We start from the raw sequence: 17,043 nt of genomic DNA on the forward strand, positions 1-17,043 counted from the left end.
TTTGACTGTACCTTCTAAACCCATGACCTCAAGGACAAAGATAGCAGATGATGGAGACATCATGACCTGTAAGCTCCTCTCCAACACATGTACCATCCCCACTTGGAGTTATATTAGCGTTGCTTTACTGTCTCTGGATCAAAATCCTGAAACTTCATCTCTAGCAGGACTAAACAAATATCTAGAGTTCAAGAAGGCAATTCAACACCATTTGTTCCTGGCAGTTAGGGATGGGGAATAAATACCGGCACAGCCAGCAATATTCACATCCCAAGAGTAAATATAAAAGGATATATGCAGTTCTTTCACAACTCCATTTCAGCAATTGAAGCCTTATTTTAACTGCTTTATATTATTATTGCTCAATCATTTCAAGATTATCCACATTCAAATGAAGAACAACTAAGAACTTTTCGTTTGATTAGTTCTGAAAATATTGAGATATAATGCAAAAATAATTTCTACAAAATATTCTACAATTCCAATGTGGGTTGAAATCTGCTATGCATCTTTTTTTTTTCTGTGCTACAGACTTGGTTATCAACAATTGCGTTATTGTCATATTATTCAGCTAGCAAGACAGTGAAAAGTCAACTATTTTGACCTGGGTAATTTCTTGTCCAGCAATTCCTATATTCCTAGTGTTAGGAGGGTGTTCACCCAAACTGGTTGAAGCAGTGGTAAAGACACTTCTCTCACTTTTGTTCACAATGTATGAGATAAAAGTCTCATATTTGTGACTATTATCTCGAGCCATCATCTCTATCATTCACTGAACCATAGCTATGGGCAACTGTTGAAGGGCAATTCTATCTCACGCCACTCAGTATTCTCAGATGTGACATGATTACATGTCAAATAAGAGAGGTTCATGCTGCCTTCACAATATTGACAGATTCTGAAAGCTTGTTGCATTGCTGCGGGGATCTGTTATGTGTTTCTTCAAAGCAAGAGGTAACATTAGACTGGGAAAATAATCAATTTTATGTAACCCATAGAAGCCAGTTTCTGAATGACACTGACAAGAAATAGGAACAAGACACCCACAAGTTTACTTTCTTGGTGCTAGTTTGTGTTTTGGAAAAGGAAATGGGTAAAAAAGTTATTAAGGTTATGTATTAAATTACATTTTAGATGACTCAAATAATTTAAAAGGTAATATAAAATATAACAATAAAAGAAATATGCAGAAATATGTTCGCTTTTCATCTTATATATAATTTAAAACTTCTCAAATTTTTTTTGGGTGTCTACCAAATGGAACTACTTAAATTCTCTCAAGCACCAGGAATAATCAGTACTCAAAGTTATGGATCAGTTATCAAAATCAATGTTAATATTTTTCATCCTCAACATATTAATATTTAGAAAAGGTTACAGTTTTAAAGGTGCAACAATACAATGCAGTGGAAAGAGTAATATTACCAGTGTTGAGGCCTTTGGTTTCTGCAGAACAAAGTGCAGGAGCAGTGGAGCTCGAGGTTGGACTGGCATCTGTGATCTTGGCTTTATTTTTGCATTCCAGCACCACCAGGTCTCGACACTGTTTGTGACAGTTCATACCACAATCTGCAAACAGAAATGGACATCATATTGGGGGCATCAAAATGCAATGGCTATCAAATTTAGTATTAGTAATAATTCACAAAATACTCTGTGCAATAAGGTTGGGAATAGGGTCAAAAATTGAGGTGTTAAAATGTTCAGCAAGCGTTAGATTTAATGTAGCAGTAAACTTCCAATCTGTCATACTCAGGTGATGGACAACTGCAGTCTATTGTTTGTAAAGCTTGATGTGTTAACCTGAGCAGCTATAACACCATAAATGGTTCTTCCAGACCTATCACAGTAATTGTAATAATGTTGTCCCAAATCATTGTGTACAATTTTACAAATTAGAACATAGAACATAGAACAGTACAGCACAGAACAGGCCCTTCAGCCCACAATGTTGTGCCGACCATTGATCCTCATGTATGCACCCTCAAATTTCTGTGACCATATGCATGTCCAGCAGTCTCTTAAATGACCCCAATGACCTTGCTTCCACAACTGCTGCTGGCAACGCATTCCATGCTCTCACAACTCTCTGTGTAAAGAACCCGCCTCTGACATCCCCTCTATACTTTCCTCCAACCAGCTTTAAACTATGACCCCTCGTGCTAGCCATTTCTGCCCTTGGAAATAGTCTCTGGCTATCAACTCTATCTATGCCTCTCATTATCTTGTATACATCAATTAGGTCCCCTCTCCTCCTCCTTTTCTCCAATGAAAAGAGACCGAGCTCAGTCAACCTCTCCTCATAAGATAAGCCCTCCAGTCCAGGCAGCATCCTGGTAAACCTCCTCTGAACCCTCTCCAAAGCATCCACATCTTTCCTATAATAGGGCAACCAGAACTGGACGCAGTATTCCAAGTGCGGTCTAACCAAAGTTTTATAGAGCTGCAACAAGATCTCACGACTCTTAAACTCAATTCCCCCTGTTAATGAAAGCCAAAACACCATATGCTTTCTTAACAACCCTGTTCACTTGGGTGGCCATTTTAAGGGATCTATGTATCTGCACACTAAGATCCCTCTGTTCCTCCACACTGCCAAGAATCCTATCCTTAATCCTGTACTCAGCTTTCAAATTCGATCTTCCAAAATGCATCACCTCGCATTTATCCAGGTTGAACTCCATCTGCCACCTCTCAGCCCATCTCTGCATCCTGTCAATGTCCCGCTGCAGCCTACAACAGCCCTCTACACTGTCAACGACACCTCTGACCTTTGTGTCGTCAGCAAACTTGCTGACCCATCCTTCAATCCCCTCATCCAAGTCATTAATAAAAATTACAAACAGTAGAGGCCCAAGGACAGAGCCCTGTGGAACCCCACTCACCACTGACTTCCAGGCAGAATATTTTCCTTCTACTACCACTCGCTGTCTTCTGTTGGCCAGCCAATTCTGTATCCAGGCAGCTAAGTTCCCCTGTATCCCATTCCTCCTGACCTTCTGAATGAGCCTACCATGGGGAACCTTATCAAATGCCTTACTGAAGTCCATTGTACAATTGTACATTTTGTTTTATAAATTAGTTGTTACATTTCAGATGGTTTACTTGCTAATTTAAAGATAATTCCACAATCTCAACACCTATAAACTTGTGATAACAAGGTGTAGAGTTGGATGAACACAGCAGATCAAGCAGCATCAGAGGAGCAGGAAAGCTGACATTTCGGGTCTAGAGTCCTCTTCAGAAAATTTATAAACTTGTAATCCTTTGCACATACAAACTCCATCCCAAAAGTATGTCTCTAATTTCTTAATCTCTCTTGAATGTAGAAGTACTTGTAAAGAAGGCTCCCTTCACAAGATATTTTAGGAGCATTATTAAGATCTTTTTCACTCATTAGTTGCTAGCTGGCTTCTCCATTGTCTTCCCAGCCTGAACTGTCTTAACATCCTGTTAAGTACATTGATGGATGGTTCTACACAGAGAAGTTACATAATTTTGGAAATGGTTGGAGACTACATAATCTTATTTTACATTTACTTAGTTTACATTTCAACTCATCAATCAGTTCTGGGTTGCTGTAATCAATGTTCTAAAGATACATCAGTGTGAACACACATTTTAATGTTTTTGCTGCCCACCGCTAAGAGCTCTTATGCCAAAATTTTCCGCATCTCTGATCTCTCTTCACATACATTAGCAAAGAAAGAATTGTTCAGATTATTAGTTGAATGTAATCAGCCTGGAGTAACAAGAGTGTAAAAACCATACTCTTTCTAACTTAAAGTTCACTATTCAACTCATCGGACACCTTAAATGGTTTTTAATTTTTGTTTAATAGTCTTAATTTATTTATAATTTCACTATGAAACAAACCCAATTTCGGGAGACTTTTTAATGTTTGATAGGTAAGAGTTTACACCAAGTTGTTGGTTAAAAGATTACACATTACGGTTAAATTATATATTACATACATTTGTTTAAAAGGGTTAGAAGTTGCACATTGTTTAGTTTCAGTAAATTTTGTGGACGAATGCTGATTTCGAGAATAACATCATTTAGAAACAACCTGGGTTAGGAGTTCAACCACGTATTATTAACTATGCATAAAGACATCAGAAGTAGTAAAAATGAATTTGTATAATTGTAATTGTAGATCCATTAATCTAGCATCCTCACTAATCCATCTGAATTACTTTACCATATGTATAATAAAAAGTTTCTTAAATATAACTGTATTTTATAATGTCATTTACCTCTGCATCTGTACCCTTGTTTTATAACACCCCAGATCTGGAAAGAAAAGAACAAAGGACATCATTTAATTTTAAGAATATGAAATTTGACAGAACCTTTGACATTTCTCAAAAAAAAAGAAATTGAATTATTTCTTGTTCTTGGAGTGATGTTTCGTCCATGCCTGTTTAATCTGAGGACATTAAACATTAAATATACAGCAAGGGTACAGGAGCTCAGAGAGTAGAGGTGGACAATTTCCTACCCTGAAGTCCATCCAGTTAAGTTTATGTAACAATCTGGCAGCTTTTCTGATCATTTTCAGATGATCATTCCACAAATTACCAGATTTATTCAGTCAGATGTGTATTGTCATGATGAGATTTGACCTCTGGATTACCAGGACAGCAACAGAGCCAATAATCTACTATTCACATTCCACCAATGATTAGTAAAGATACCTTCTATAACTCTATTATTTTTCTGACTACATTCAGATAAAATATTTATAGCATTTTTTCAGTCATCAAGATTGGATAACCGTACTTCTGCTCAGTGATGTTTTACCCGCCAGAGGCTATAGGTTGAAGTAACTTACAAATCCAGCACAGTTGTCACAAAAAGTTGGTTTCAGATAGGTTGTCTCCTGGAAATTATGCAGAAAGCCTAGGACTGATTTCGAGAAGATGGAGCTGGATCTCATGAAGTAGGCTGTGATTTCTTCTCTGCTTATTAGACCTTCACTATAAAATGAGAATCCTTTGTTGTTAAAGTCTTTATACAAATGTGCAATGTCACAAATACAATAGGAACTATGTGAAACATGTTCAGGTACAATTGGTAATGGATGGAGAATAGATCATCATTCAAATCTTTATTATCCAGTAATTAATGGAAACATAAATAATTTATTCTACAGTGATCACTGCATGCTGCTTTACATAGCATTTTACATTATTCATAACTGACAGCAGCAGTTGTACAATACTGAATATAATCAAATAATTCTTCCATTGAATTTAGCGATGGTTTGTGGTCGAATTCAAGAAGTACACAGCACTGCACAGGAGTGATCTCAGTAGAATCTTGGGAGGTACCAAAGCTGCACTTCAAGTATTGTATTCCAGATGTTCTTTGTGAGAGAGGAAACTCGGTTACATTTGTAACTTTCATGGGTACGGTCATTGCTAACTTTGATGGATGCTGTGTAAAATGAATGAAGTCACACTTGTGCCTTGGTGACGTGAAGTTCAATCTCAGAAATTTTATATCATCCTCCTTTGTTGATCAGGGTATTACATCATTGGTAGCACACATAAGTACCTGTTTGGCATATTGGTATGGAGCCTGGCCATGGCTGGACTTAGATTTCTTATTGCCCATAAAAGCCAGAAATGTTATTATTGTAATATTAACCTGCACACTTCTTTCTCCCAAACTGAAGAATGTCTGCAGTACAAAACTATACTATGCCTTATGAACAGTTGCTCATGCATTGTAAGGGAGCTATGTCCTAGAACACTGGGGAACACATGGTCGGTGTTGCCACAAGAGGTACATAGAGAGAATATTTGAAAATCCCTTGAAATGTATTTTTAATCACATTGGTCTTTGCGATGATAATTTGGTCACTGATAACAAGTTTAAACACATTTTGAAGATTTTATGCCAGATACAGTTTTCTTTCACTGATGCAAATAAAAGAGAATGTCTTTGTTTTTAGACTAACAATCAATGCATAAGTACAGAACATTCTGCTAGCCGTGATGTATTTCAAAATAATTTTTCTCTAGTGTCAAGCATTGCAAATACAAACCAATGAGTAATGTGCTCTGTTACGTATAATGAGTTGGTTGATGTTAACTAGTCAACTAGACCTTTGTTAATTTAATATGTCTTTCTGTTGCTATGCATATAAATTGGTTTATTTTTGTAGAGTAAGTACTTTCTGCAGCGGAGTTTGTAGGAATGATGAGTCGTGTCCATATCTGTGATTTTTTGTTTAGAAGTTAGTACTTTGTAATTTTATGGAATACAAAATGACAGAAAGGATCAGATACATAAATCATCTCAATTGCAACCTTTTAGATGTTCTAGCACTTCAAACTTACAACTAAATATAAGGATGGGGAGCATAAAGAAGCTGGGATTGTTTTCCTTAGAAGAAAGATAACTAAGGGGACATTTTATATAAGTGTTCAAAGTTATGAAGAACGTTGACTGGCTGAAGAAACCTTTTCCACATCTCAGTCTAAAATGGCCTCCTACACTTTACACCACGAGCCCTGTTTCTGGACTCTGTTTTTGGAACATTTTTCCCGTGTCTTCCCCATCCTGTTAGAATTTTACACTTTTTACAAGATTTCAAATCTCCAGTGAATGTAGACCGAATCAATCCAGTCTCTCTTCATAAATTAGTCCTGTCATCCCAGGAATCAGTCTGCTTAACCTTCTTTGCACTCCATCACAAGCCAGAATTTCCTTCCTCAGATAAGGTGACTACAACTACATGCATGTTGACAAAAGCACACATGGGAGAAGGAGGAGATTAAAAATACAAATTGCTGGAACTATTCAATAGAGCAGAAGGGAAGAAGAGTTAACGTTTCAGTCAGGGAGAAGAGGAGAATTTACCTCAGCAAGTTATGATCTGGGATGCATGGAGCTAGTTTCAATGGGACAGAATTTGCTGAGGGAGGCATTTCATGGCACGGTCTCCGAATTATTGACTTTCCCTTGCCCATTCAGTTCAAAATACGCTTACACCTTAAAATGCTAGTAAGTGCAAATTTGTAATCGGCATCTGGGACTAGGATGCATTCTGGAAACAAGAGTATATCTTTTTGAGCAATGAAATTTAAGGTTTGCAAATTAACTGCTGCAATGGAGAAGGAGACAGGGTAAGTTGGAATCAAATGTGGAATTAGAAATTAGAATTAGGTTTGTGGTCAAGTGCACTCAAGTTACAAAAGAACCGGAGTACAGTGAAAAGTGTCCAATGTTGCCAATATACAGCACCATCTTAGGGTACAAAGTACCTAGCTACAAATCTTAGGTACAAGAAAATGGAGAAAATGAAAAAAAATTACATTTGATACAAAAAAACAAAGCAAAGGAAAAGGAAAAGATTAAGCTCACAAACTCAGGTCCAATTTTCAAAAGGGAATTGGCAGAGCTCTCATGAAAAGAGCTAGGGAATGTGTCTAATTAAATAAATAATGTATGCAGTGGCGCAGGCTTATTGGGCAAAATAGCTTCCTCTGTTCGTTCTGATCTTATCTGTGCACAAACCAAATAAACTTGAACCTGCGAGGTGGCATTGTTTTTCTCAAAGTCCTTTTATCCAATATGCCTGTTTACTTACATTCTGTTCTGCTGCTTGCTAACACATCATTACAATATTTAGTACCACCCTGGCTGAAATTGCTTTACTCACCAATCTTTGTCCATAACACAAAAGGAAAATGGAAAACTTGCAGCAATCTTTTCAAACTCCTCTTGGGAAATATAGCCATCCTGATCGTGGTCGTAATTTTTAAAGACAGACTGTATTGGATACGCAAATGAATAAACATAACAAATGGTAAAACAAGAGAAATGGGCTTATAAGTAGTATTAGTAATTATGTTCATGTAAATTAGAAAAGGCTTTGCAGCTATGTTAACACTATTAGGAAAACGTTTTTTTCTTCTATTAACCTGTGACTAGATAATTTTAGTCGTGAAACTCAGTTTGTCTAATTCTGCCCTTATAACACTGATTTCCCTTTGAAGATTGGTGCATTGTTTCATAAAGATATCTCCAAACTATTTACTGCCATAAAGGCCTGTACATCTGTACCAAAATTATTTTTCACTGTTGCTATTTATACTCCATCAGACTACAAATCACTGACTCTGATGTGACTTATTCAGGGTCTTGGTTCCACTGAGGTTTCATTGCCAATCATGTCAAGAAGCATTAGTGTATCACCTCCTCATGTCCTTCTTGTAAACTCAAAAAGTCTAAATTTTTGATCAGAATGTAATGAAGTCAATCACTTGTCCAAACACAAAGCATTTCATTGAAGTACATGTTACCATACATTCAGCTTTCAAACATCAAAAAGTGTAACAGAAGTTAAAATCTACCTTTAATTGCTCATTGTCGCAAATACACTGTGTCAGAGATTATTGCAACGTACTTTGCTGTATTGAACTTTACAAGATGAACTCTATTTTTCTAATTTATTTTTATTCTTTTTGTAACTCAAAATGGCATCAGATTGTGGTGATAAAACACCTTTCACTGTATCTTTCTAGATATGTGAGACAATAAATAAATAACTCATTAGAAAAGTTGGTATATATGTAGTATACATATCAAATAATATTTAAGTAGTATTCTTATTAGGGATCAAATGATACAATTTTTATGCAATAGCAGTGCAGCAAAACATTCAGCCAACATAGGAATTTGCTTTTGTCAAAATCCAAATCAAAAATGCATTATTTTTATTTTTGTGGAAATAGCTTATTTTATATAAAGGCAGTCAATAGATACAGAAGCAATTAAATTAATTCCAGATTGGCATCCAACAGAATCCTTGTGTTCAGTGAGAATGGTTGTTATCTGCAACATATGGATACCAGCACGTTAAAACTCTCCATCCTGTATATCCATAGAAGAAGGGTCCTATCATGGCATTTTTAGACTGTTGACCAGCCACAGAATCCTTACACTATTTTCTATGCTTCTCCAAGCAAATATGAAAATGTGATAAAAATTGGAATTTCAAGTAAAGTTTATGCAACTGTAGGGTGGGGGTTTGGGGTGCAGAAGCAGAGGCAGGCAGATGATAAAAATACCAAAAATACTTGTGCTTTCCTGGAGATGAGATGAATCATGGCATAGCTACCCCTTACATGTAGTGCATATAACAAATCCAGCTCAGTAAGGGCATCCAGCTTCTACAGACAGTGGGGACTATTTAGCCAATTACAGGTGGCCCCCATGCAGCAGATCAGAGGACAGGAGCTTCAGGTAGGCTTAGATGCCTGACTGCGTGTAGCAGATATTGTAGGGCTCCCTCCACTACAGCAGTTGCCCAGCTTCCCATTACACAGAGACCCACTTCTGAATTGGATGGCCTCTGTTCACTCTTTAGATTCCACTGCCTCTCTTAATTTTATGGTAATCCCACCCTCTGGTCATTAATTGGCTGCCTGGGGTAAATCATAATGAGTGATTATTTCCCACATAGTTCTTGCTTCCCCTTTAAGTTTGTCAGCTGAGTTCAGAAGTCGACAGGAAAATCCAGCTTCAAATGTTTAGAATTCATGATCTGATTGTTCTTCCCTAATGCTCAGTGCTTCCTTAGACTAAAAGCTTAGTACCTGCAAATCATGACCATTCTTTCTGTTCAATCTTTTCTGTTAATAAAAGTCCAACCTTTCTTGAGGATAAATGTTTTGTTAAGTAATATTGAGGGGATTTTTCATGCTGGATATGTGATGCAATATAATGACTTCTAATTATAACAATGAAAAGAAAGCGATGAACTAAATATATGGCACAGCATTGTCATCAGGAAAAAACTTACATCAACCATGCGCTGAACATGTTTACTGATTGTCTTGGGATCTGGCTTTGTTGAGACTCCAGGGGCCCAGTCTGCTACTACAGGTGGTTTACAAGGAGTTGCTGGCTGAATGATACAATCATAAAGAGCAATTGGTTACTTCCAACCATGAGTAAAACACATTGTTGTGTTTATATGTTGATAGTTAGATACTTTAGCCAGTCATCAGTTTTTACAATTGATATAATTTTGAATATAATTTATTTTCTGATTTCGTTACTAAATGAGAACCTAATTTAAGCTACCTGTGCCAAATATCACTGCTTTTTGTGTCTTCCCTATTCTAACTGGGTTAAGACAATCACTATGTAAAAAGGCAGATGTTCCTTTTCACAATAAACATTGTATTTAAGTAATATTATTATAGTTTCTAATTTTATAGAGAAATTTTTATCAAGGAATGTGAAAGGAAAGCCAATTATTCTTCTATAAATAAATAACAAAAGTAAAACAAGACAAGGTTACTATGAGTTACAAATGATCAATTCATAGGTAATCACTTTGAAATCCTGGAAGTATTGAATAATTGCTTTGCCTCAATATTTACTAAGGAAACTGACATTATATGGTGCTTTGCTATGGGTGCTGATGGTTATTTGAGACTATCTATTCTTGAAAATGCATGTTACAAGGGTTCGTGGTATCTTTTAAAATAAGTCTTCATTTGCAGTTATGGGTACACAGGTACATTGATTTTTACATGGATCAGTTTTGAAGAAAGGTCACTGGATCCCAAAACATTACCTCTGCTTTCTCTCTACAGATACCACTGGCCCTGCTGAGTTTTTCCAGCAATTTGTTTGTTTCTGATTTCCAGCATCCACAGTTCTTTCTTTTTTTTACATTGAATCACTACGTGGGGTGACAATTTGTGCCACTTTCCAAATCTGTCCATCTGATAATGTACACTGATATCATCGTTATATCATCATGTATGCTTCTGATATTAACCCATTCTCCACAACAGACAACAGAATATGAGATTCAGAATGATATGCAGATGGTAAAGATGGGAAGGAGTCAATAATTGATATACTGATCAAACTTAGGAGATATGAAAACCCTGATCCAGATGGATAGCATTCACAAAAAGATAAAAGTTAGGGAAGAGATTACAGAGAGAGTGGAGAGACACTATCGCGTATATGAAATATTTCATTCCAAAGCAGAGTAGGACAAAAGGATTGTCAGAGAGCTAATATGATTCCTATATTTAAAAATGGAGACAGGACAAGGCCCCTGTGCTATAAACCAATTAGAAACCATTCACAATGTAAAAATGCAATAACAAGTAGACAGCTTCTAATTGGAAATTTGGGCTTGAACAATTAGTGAATTAGTTAATTTGTTTGAATAAGTAACAAAAGGGTATACAAGTCTAATGCAGTGGATGTAATATTTGCATTTTCAATTTGTCTTGATAAGTTTTCATATGATAGACTCATGACAAAGGTCAGATCCTTGGAATCAGGAGACAAGGAGCAGAATAGAGAGCAATTAGCAACAAAACAAAAACAGGCAGTAGGCTTGCAAAAGGTAGGTATTTATTTAGATGATTTGGAATTTGAGTGTGAGGTAAAATTTCAAAATTTGTGGACTACACCAAATTGAAGAGTGTAATTAATGCAGAAGACTACAGTGAAGTGAAAGAAGACACAAAGAGCTTTGCAGAATGAATGTGGAATTGACATGAACCTCAAACAGAAGATTGTCAAGTGATACATTTTGGTTTAAAAAGAACAGAGGTCACAACTCCTTAAGAGAGGACAGAGAAGCAGAGGGCTCTGGTAGGTACAGATGTACAAGTCACTAAAAGGAGCAACATAATTTAAGATAGCTAATAAGTAAAGCAAATCAGTGGAATCTCATTTTTTGAGTTCTGGAGTTGAGGCTACTGCACCAATAGACACATTGAAGACACCCCAAAATTTATTTGCAATAAGACTAGCTGGAATACAGAATTTGGTCTTCAAGTGTAGACACCTCCTAATACAGACTCAACATTAGTCCCCAGAGATATGATACACTGCCCACTTCCTAACCAGATGGGGAAGATGTGCATGAACACACTTTCTTGGTCCTCAACAAATGTGAATGGATATCCCACACAAAGACTCAAAGGATCAGCATCGTTAGTAGGCTTTTACAGGCTGCTTCCCAGTACACCTTTGGCTGATTCTTTCAAAGCAAAACATATCCCTAAAACTACCGTTGCTACATCAGTTATATCAGTAATTATGTCAAGGGGAAAATTTCTAAGGAAGAGAATAAACTGTCAGATAGGTATGCAGAAACATCTCTGCACATGACCACTCCATTTTGCTTTGTGAGTGACACATTTCAAAACAGATAGTTGGGGAATTGTGCTAAAAAGGCTTAATTTGGAGCAAACATAAAAGACAGGAAAACATGCTGCACACCCACACAGAAGGCCCCATCGTACAGTGGCATTATGTATAGTCAGACCATCTGAAGTTTAAGTTATCTGTAAGTAATGTTAGCACTGACTGATGGGATATTGTCTGTTTTACGCTATTAATTACTTGTAATACCCTTCTACTGATGACATTCAAAGTTAAAATAATTTACTCAATATTTTGTTAAATTCAAATATTTTGCAGATAAATCTAGAATGGCTCAGTTAAGATCATATTAGCATCTTATTTAGGATTACCACTGACCCGACACATTTATAAATATAGATGTGTTTGTGTCCTAAGTTTTTAGTTCAACTTCCAAACTGTATGTTTTTTTTACATTAAATGATCCCATATATTTAGAAATTGCTTTCATACTGAAATCAATTACTAATTTCTTCAGAACCAGCGATCCTGATTTAAATATAACCAAATTTAAAATTGTCTTTAAAATTTCTCCATCCGCACTTTTTCATGAAATGTGATTGATCATTCTGACAAGGTTATAGACAGCAATAATGGGTGCCATAACAGGGTATTTAATATGAAAATCAGGGTCATCTGATAGCAATAGTTTGAAGAAACTGCCCTACTGGAACTTTGTTGTTTCTTGGCTCACGGGCATACGAAAGCTCGTAAATTTCATCTTCTGAATAGTAGAGGTCCAAAGAGAGCTGAAATAATGCAGAATACATAAGTTATACATGCTGTTACATAAGCAGTTTAAAACACATGTTTTAGTTTTAACTGACTTCACTGTATAAATGACTCATTTTTGACATGAACCTTTCATTGTAAACTGACAGATCTACTAATTTAGAAATGTTATACTTGTTCATTTTAATTAATGACTTAATGATTACCAATTGCTCAAATCATACCAAATACCTGCAGAAAACACCAGTTACCATAGTTACTGATAGTTTATGATAGAATGATTGTTGCTGGAGTCACGCTTCAATTGACTGTACAAAAAGTCCCTTTTAATAGAATCTAGATGTGGAAATTTTCAGAAATAGATCTCAATCATAGCCAAAATCCTCTTGATTCTCTTCCAACCTTCTCCTCTCTCTTATTACTATCACATTGGAGTATGACTTCAAAGGCATGTTGTCTCAGATCATAGCTTACCCCTATGAATATTATTTATATGAGTAGTGATAATGGGTGTTGGGGTTGACGGCAGGAATGCTTTATTCCTTCCTCTGCAGCTACTCATAAACGTAGTAGGGGTTCAAGGCCATGACCGATAGAATACCCTTTCCTAATTCAGATCTTGACTGGTTAATTGTGCTGACTCAACTGCTGTACCATTGAAATTAACAAGAAATGAGTTCAGAAATGGAGATTAGACCGCAGGCCATTGGCATGGCCCTTCAGGATTTTTAAATGCATGGAAACATTGTGTTTAGCATGAATATATTTCTGATGGATTACTGGTAAAACACATCATAAGCAGACAAAGCAAACAGCAAATTATGTCATTACTGGTGCACAAGTACTTAATGCATAGTAGATGTTAAAAATGTGACTGTTCACTAATTGAGGGGTGGGGGCAAAGCAGAGGGTAATGTATCCAAATGATACAAAAATAGGTGGGGTGGAATGTTGTGATGATGACATGAGGAATCTGCAAGGGGATCTGGATGGGTTGAGTGAGGGGGCAAAAATTTGGCAGATGGAGTTTAATGTAGAGGAATGTGAATTCGTGCACTTTGGAAAAATACGAAGGCAAGATATTCTTTAAATAGTGAGAGACTCCAAAAAAAGTGCAGTGCAAAAAGATCTGGGTGTTCTTGTGCATGAAAAGTCAAGTAATTTAGGAAGCAAATGGAATTTTGGCCCTTACTGCGTGGAGTTAAAAATAAGGAAGTCTTGTTACCAGGATGTTGTGAGGCTGCACCTGAAGTACTGTGTACATTCTTGGTCCCTACATTAGGAAAGGATATTCTTGGCATTGGAGGCAGTTCAAAAGCAATTCACTAAGCTGATTTATGAGGTGAAAGGATTGTCTTATCAAGAGTAGCTAAACAGTTACACTCAGCATTCCTTAAAAGCTGCATGCTCCCAGCCACTCCAAGGATCCTGTTATGACAATTGTGGCATTGATTACCTGTTTCAGATGTTGCTGCTGCAGATTGACCTCCAAGGTTCACACAAACAAAATAATTAGAGTGCACACGAGTTAGACCTTTGTTCATTATCAATTAGCAGAATGACGGGCAATCTTTTTGAAAATATGAGGTTCTGAAGTGGCTTGTCAGGGTAGATGTTGAGAAGATGCTTCCACTAATAGGGGAACTAGAGAATTCTCATTTAAAACTGAGATGCAAAGGAATTTCTTCTCTCACAGGCTAGTAAATATCTGGAATTCTTTATCCCAAAGTGTTTTGGAGGCAAGATCACTAAAAGCATTTAAAAAGGAGATAGGTAGTTGATTTATCAGGAATTTGGGGGCCATGAGGAGTTGGCATGAAAGAGGAGTTGAAACCTGGGATCATCAGCCATGATCTTATTTGACCAGTGGGGAAAATTTGAAGGCTAAGCACCCCTTTCCTGCTCTTTATGTTCTTAATCCCTCTGAGAAAGCAACACTGTCACTTGTTACATTATTACCATGAGAAATTCTCTCGTAATACCCAAACATGAATGAGCATCCATTTCTTTATCCTCTTGCTCCCAACCTATCCCAGAACTGTGTAGCATGTAAACTGGCAAGTGATAACATCACTCAACCTTCCAGCAATGCTGAAGTTGCGCAGGCAGCCAAGGTGTATACAGATATCAGGTGACAGCTCATATTCTCATGTTTACCTTCTCCTTGGAAAGTGGTGCCTGAGTTTTGACTAACACTTTGTGATCGGAGAAGTTATTCAATAAAGTATTGATTCTGTGAAGTGTCGACCATAGTGTACTTAATACTGTTTTTTGTCAATAAATAGACGGTTAACATTGAAAAATAATATTCAAATATAATTTATCAAAGTACAATTTTTCTCAGTCCCAGTCTGAACTTTGTAGGCATTAATGAATATTTAGCTTTTTGATTTATTATCAGTTAATGAATTCTATTTCACGTGTCCTGCTTTGCATATGACTCTGCATCTGAAGAACACTATTTGAATTTATATAATTACATCTAATAATAATCTTAGATCAGGCTCCTGGCAGATTCTGGAAATCTGTGCTCTCACAAGATCTCTGCTTCAATTTCAATCCTGGATCCTCCTGTGAACAGAAGTACAAAGGGATGACTGGGGTTAAGTGAACCTGCTGAAAGTAATGTTAGTTCGATTCAGATTAATGCTTATCTATTTAATTGCACAAACTTTCAGGGAACACCTTTCCAGAGCTCTTTTCAGTTAAATATTGTGTTAGAAACACAAGGGAAATAATGTGATGAGGTTCAAGAAACTTAGTAACTTATAAATTGTATTTATTATGTATTAAAATAGAGTTTACACCTCAATTTGGAATTATCATACAAAGAGATGGGCATTTTAGAAGACCAGACAGAAGTTTTTCTAATAATGAAATAGTGGGTTGATCAAGGGTTTCAGAACTGGTTGGCTTGTGATCAGTCTGACTAATCACAATGTTGATATTTTATAATATGAACTGTGTGGTCTAGCATCAATAATTATTCAAACGATAAACGTATCAATCTCAGGATTTGTACAGAATGAGACATTGGAAATGATAGATCTATACTTTGTCCTTGAGGATTAGAACTATTTTATCCAAATTTTGGGCTTCTCCTAACGAATCAGCATTACTGTTAGCTTTTCTAGAACCTTTCTTTCAAACTGTTTATAGAAATAGTATTATCCAGCTTTTTAAAAAACAATATTCATTTATAAAGGATGTTTTCATAGTAAACTGTAGTAAACTATCTCAAGACATTAGCTTTAGCTCCAGTTATTTTGTCATTTTGAGACCTGAATGCCCCAACATTTGGAGTGACACTTTCATGCTTCTATCAGTGGTGGACCTTAGGAATCAGGAACTGAGAACAAGCAACTATCGGAGTACAGGCAGACATACTGTGAGCAAATGAACCAGGTCCTTGTTTGCATCTAATGGAGGTGCGGTGTTCTGAAGCTGCACAAGCTCATTGATATGATTGTAGAGAGTCTGCAATTTGTGTACATTAATCTTGTTGTCTTCAACACAATCTGGCAAGGCTTCGTGTAGTGAAATAAGATCTTTCAGATGGACGCCCAGAATAGGGATCTTGAAGTCTATGCATTCACTGTACACACGTCTATAGTTGTTGTAGTTTCCACTGGACGAGAGCAGCTCAGTCATTTCATTCATCACCTACGTTGGAAAAACCCAGAGTTACAGATAAGTGTATCTGAATGTTTATTCTTAAAATGAATCATTTACCTTCCATATAAGTTTCCTTTTGACAGCTGTGGAGTATAAATGTCCAACTAAAACTTTAAAAAAGGCATGGAAATTTGTTATCAGATACGTCACCAGCGATTATCCATTGCCATGTTAAGTTGGGTAATTTATACCTTGTTCTGTTGATTGTGACATTACTTAACTCTGCTGAACTGGTTCTGGCTCTTATCCTGAGGAATCCACTGTTTGGAGGAGGTGGGGGCGGGGGGTTGCGATAGATGACAAGGTTTGTTTGGCTCTTAGTGTTTAATTCTGGAACCCAGCATAAGGCAGGGGATAGTGGTTGCTCCTTGCACATGTCTCTGATTTCCACGCACCCTGTTCTCCTGACCTCTGCCTACGCTCGTTCACATGTGAACT

General features: G+C 36.7%; 1 protein-coding gene across 3 annotated transcripts in view; it reads right to left on the reverse strand.

The window, feature by feature from the left end:
• LOC125455629 (RAS guanyl-releasing protein 1-like) overlaps positions 1 to 17,043 on the reverse strand; it is a 103,127-nt gene that overhangs the window by 9,347 nt on the left and 76,737 nt on the right. For 2 of the 3 annotated variants that reach the window (XM_059649210.1, XM_059649212.1), the window contains 7 exons: positions 16,318 to 16,593; positions 12,867 to 12,947; positions 9,818 to 9,922; positions 7,673 to 7,782; positions 4,835 to 4,979; positions 4,257 to 4,293; positions 1,426 to 1,569 (listed from right to left, as the gene is read on the reverse strand). In XM_059649210.1, coding sequence (XP_059505193.1) covers positions 1,426 to 1,569; positions 4,257 to 4,293; positions 4,835 to 4,979; positions 7,673 to 7,782; positions 9,818 to 9,922; positions 12,867 to 12,947; positions 16,318 to 16,593 — 898 coding nt within the window. The remainder of the gene's footprint in view (positions 1 to 1,425; positions 1,570 to 4,256; positions 4,294 to 4,834; positions 4,980 to 7,672; positions 7,783 to 9,817; positions 9,923 to 12,866; positions 12,948 to 16,317; positions 16,594 to 17,043) is intronic. The other variant, XM_059649211.1, reaches the window with a different exon arrangement.

The sequence above is a fragment of the Stegostoma tigrinum genome, chromosome 10 (genome assembly GCF_030684315.1).
Source record: "Stegostoma tigrinum isolate sSteTig4 chromosome 10, sSteTig4.hap1, whole genome shotgun sequence".
NCBI classification, from domain to species: domain Eukaryota; kingdom Metazoa; phylum Chordata; class Chondrichthyes; order Orectolobiformes; family Stegostomatidae; genus Stegostoma; species Stegostoma tigrinum.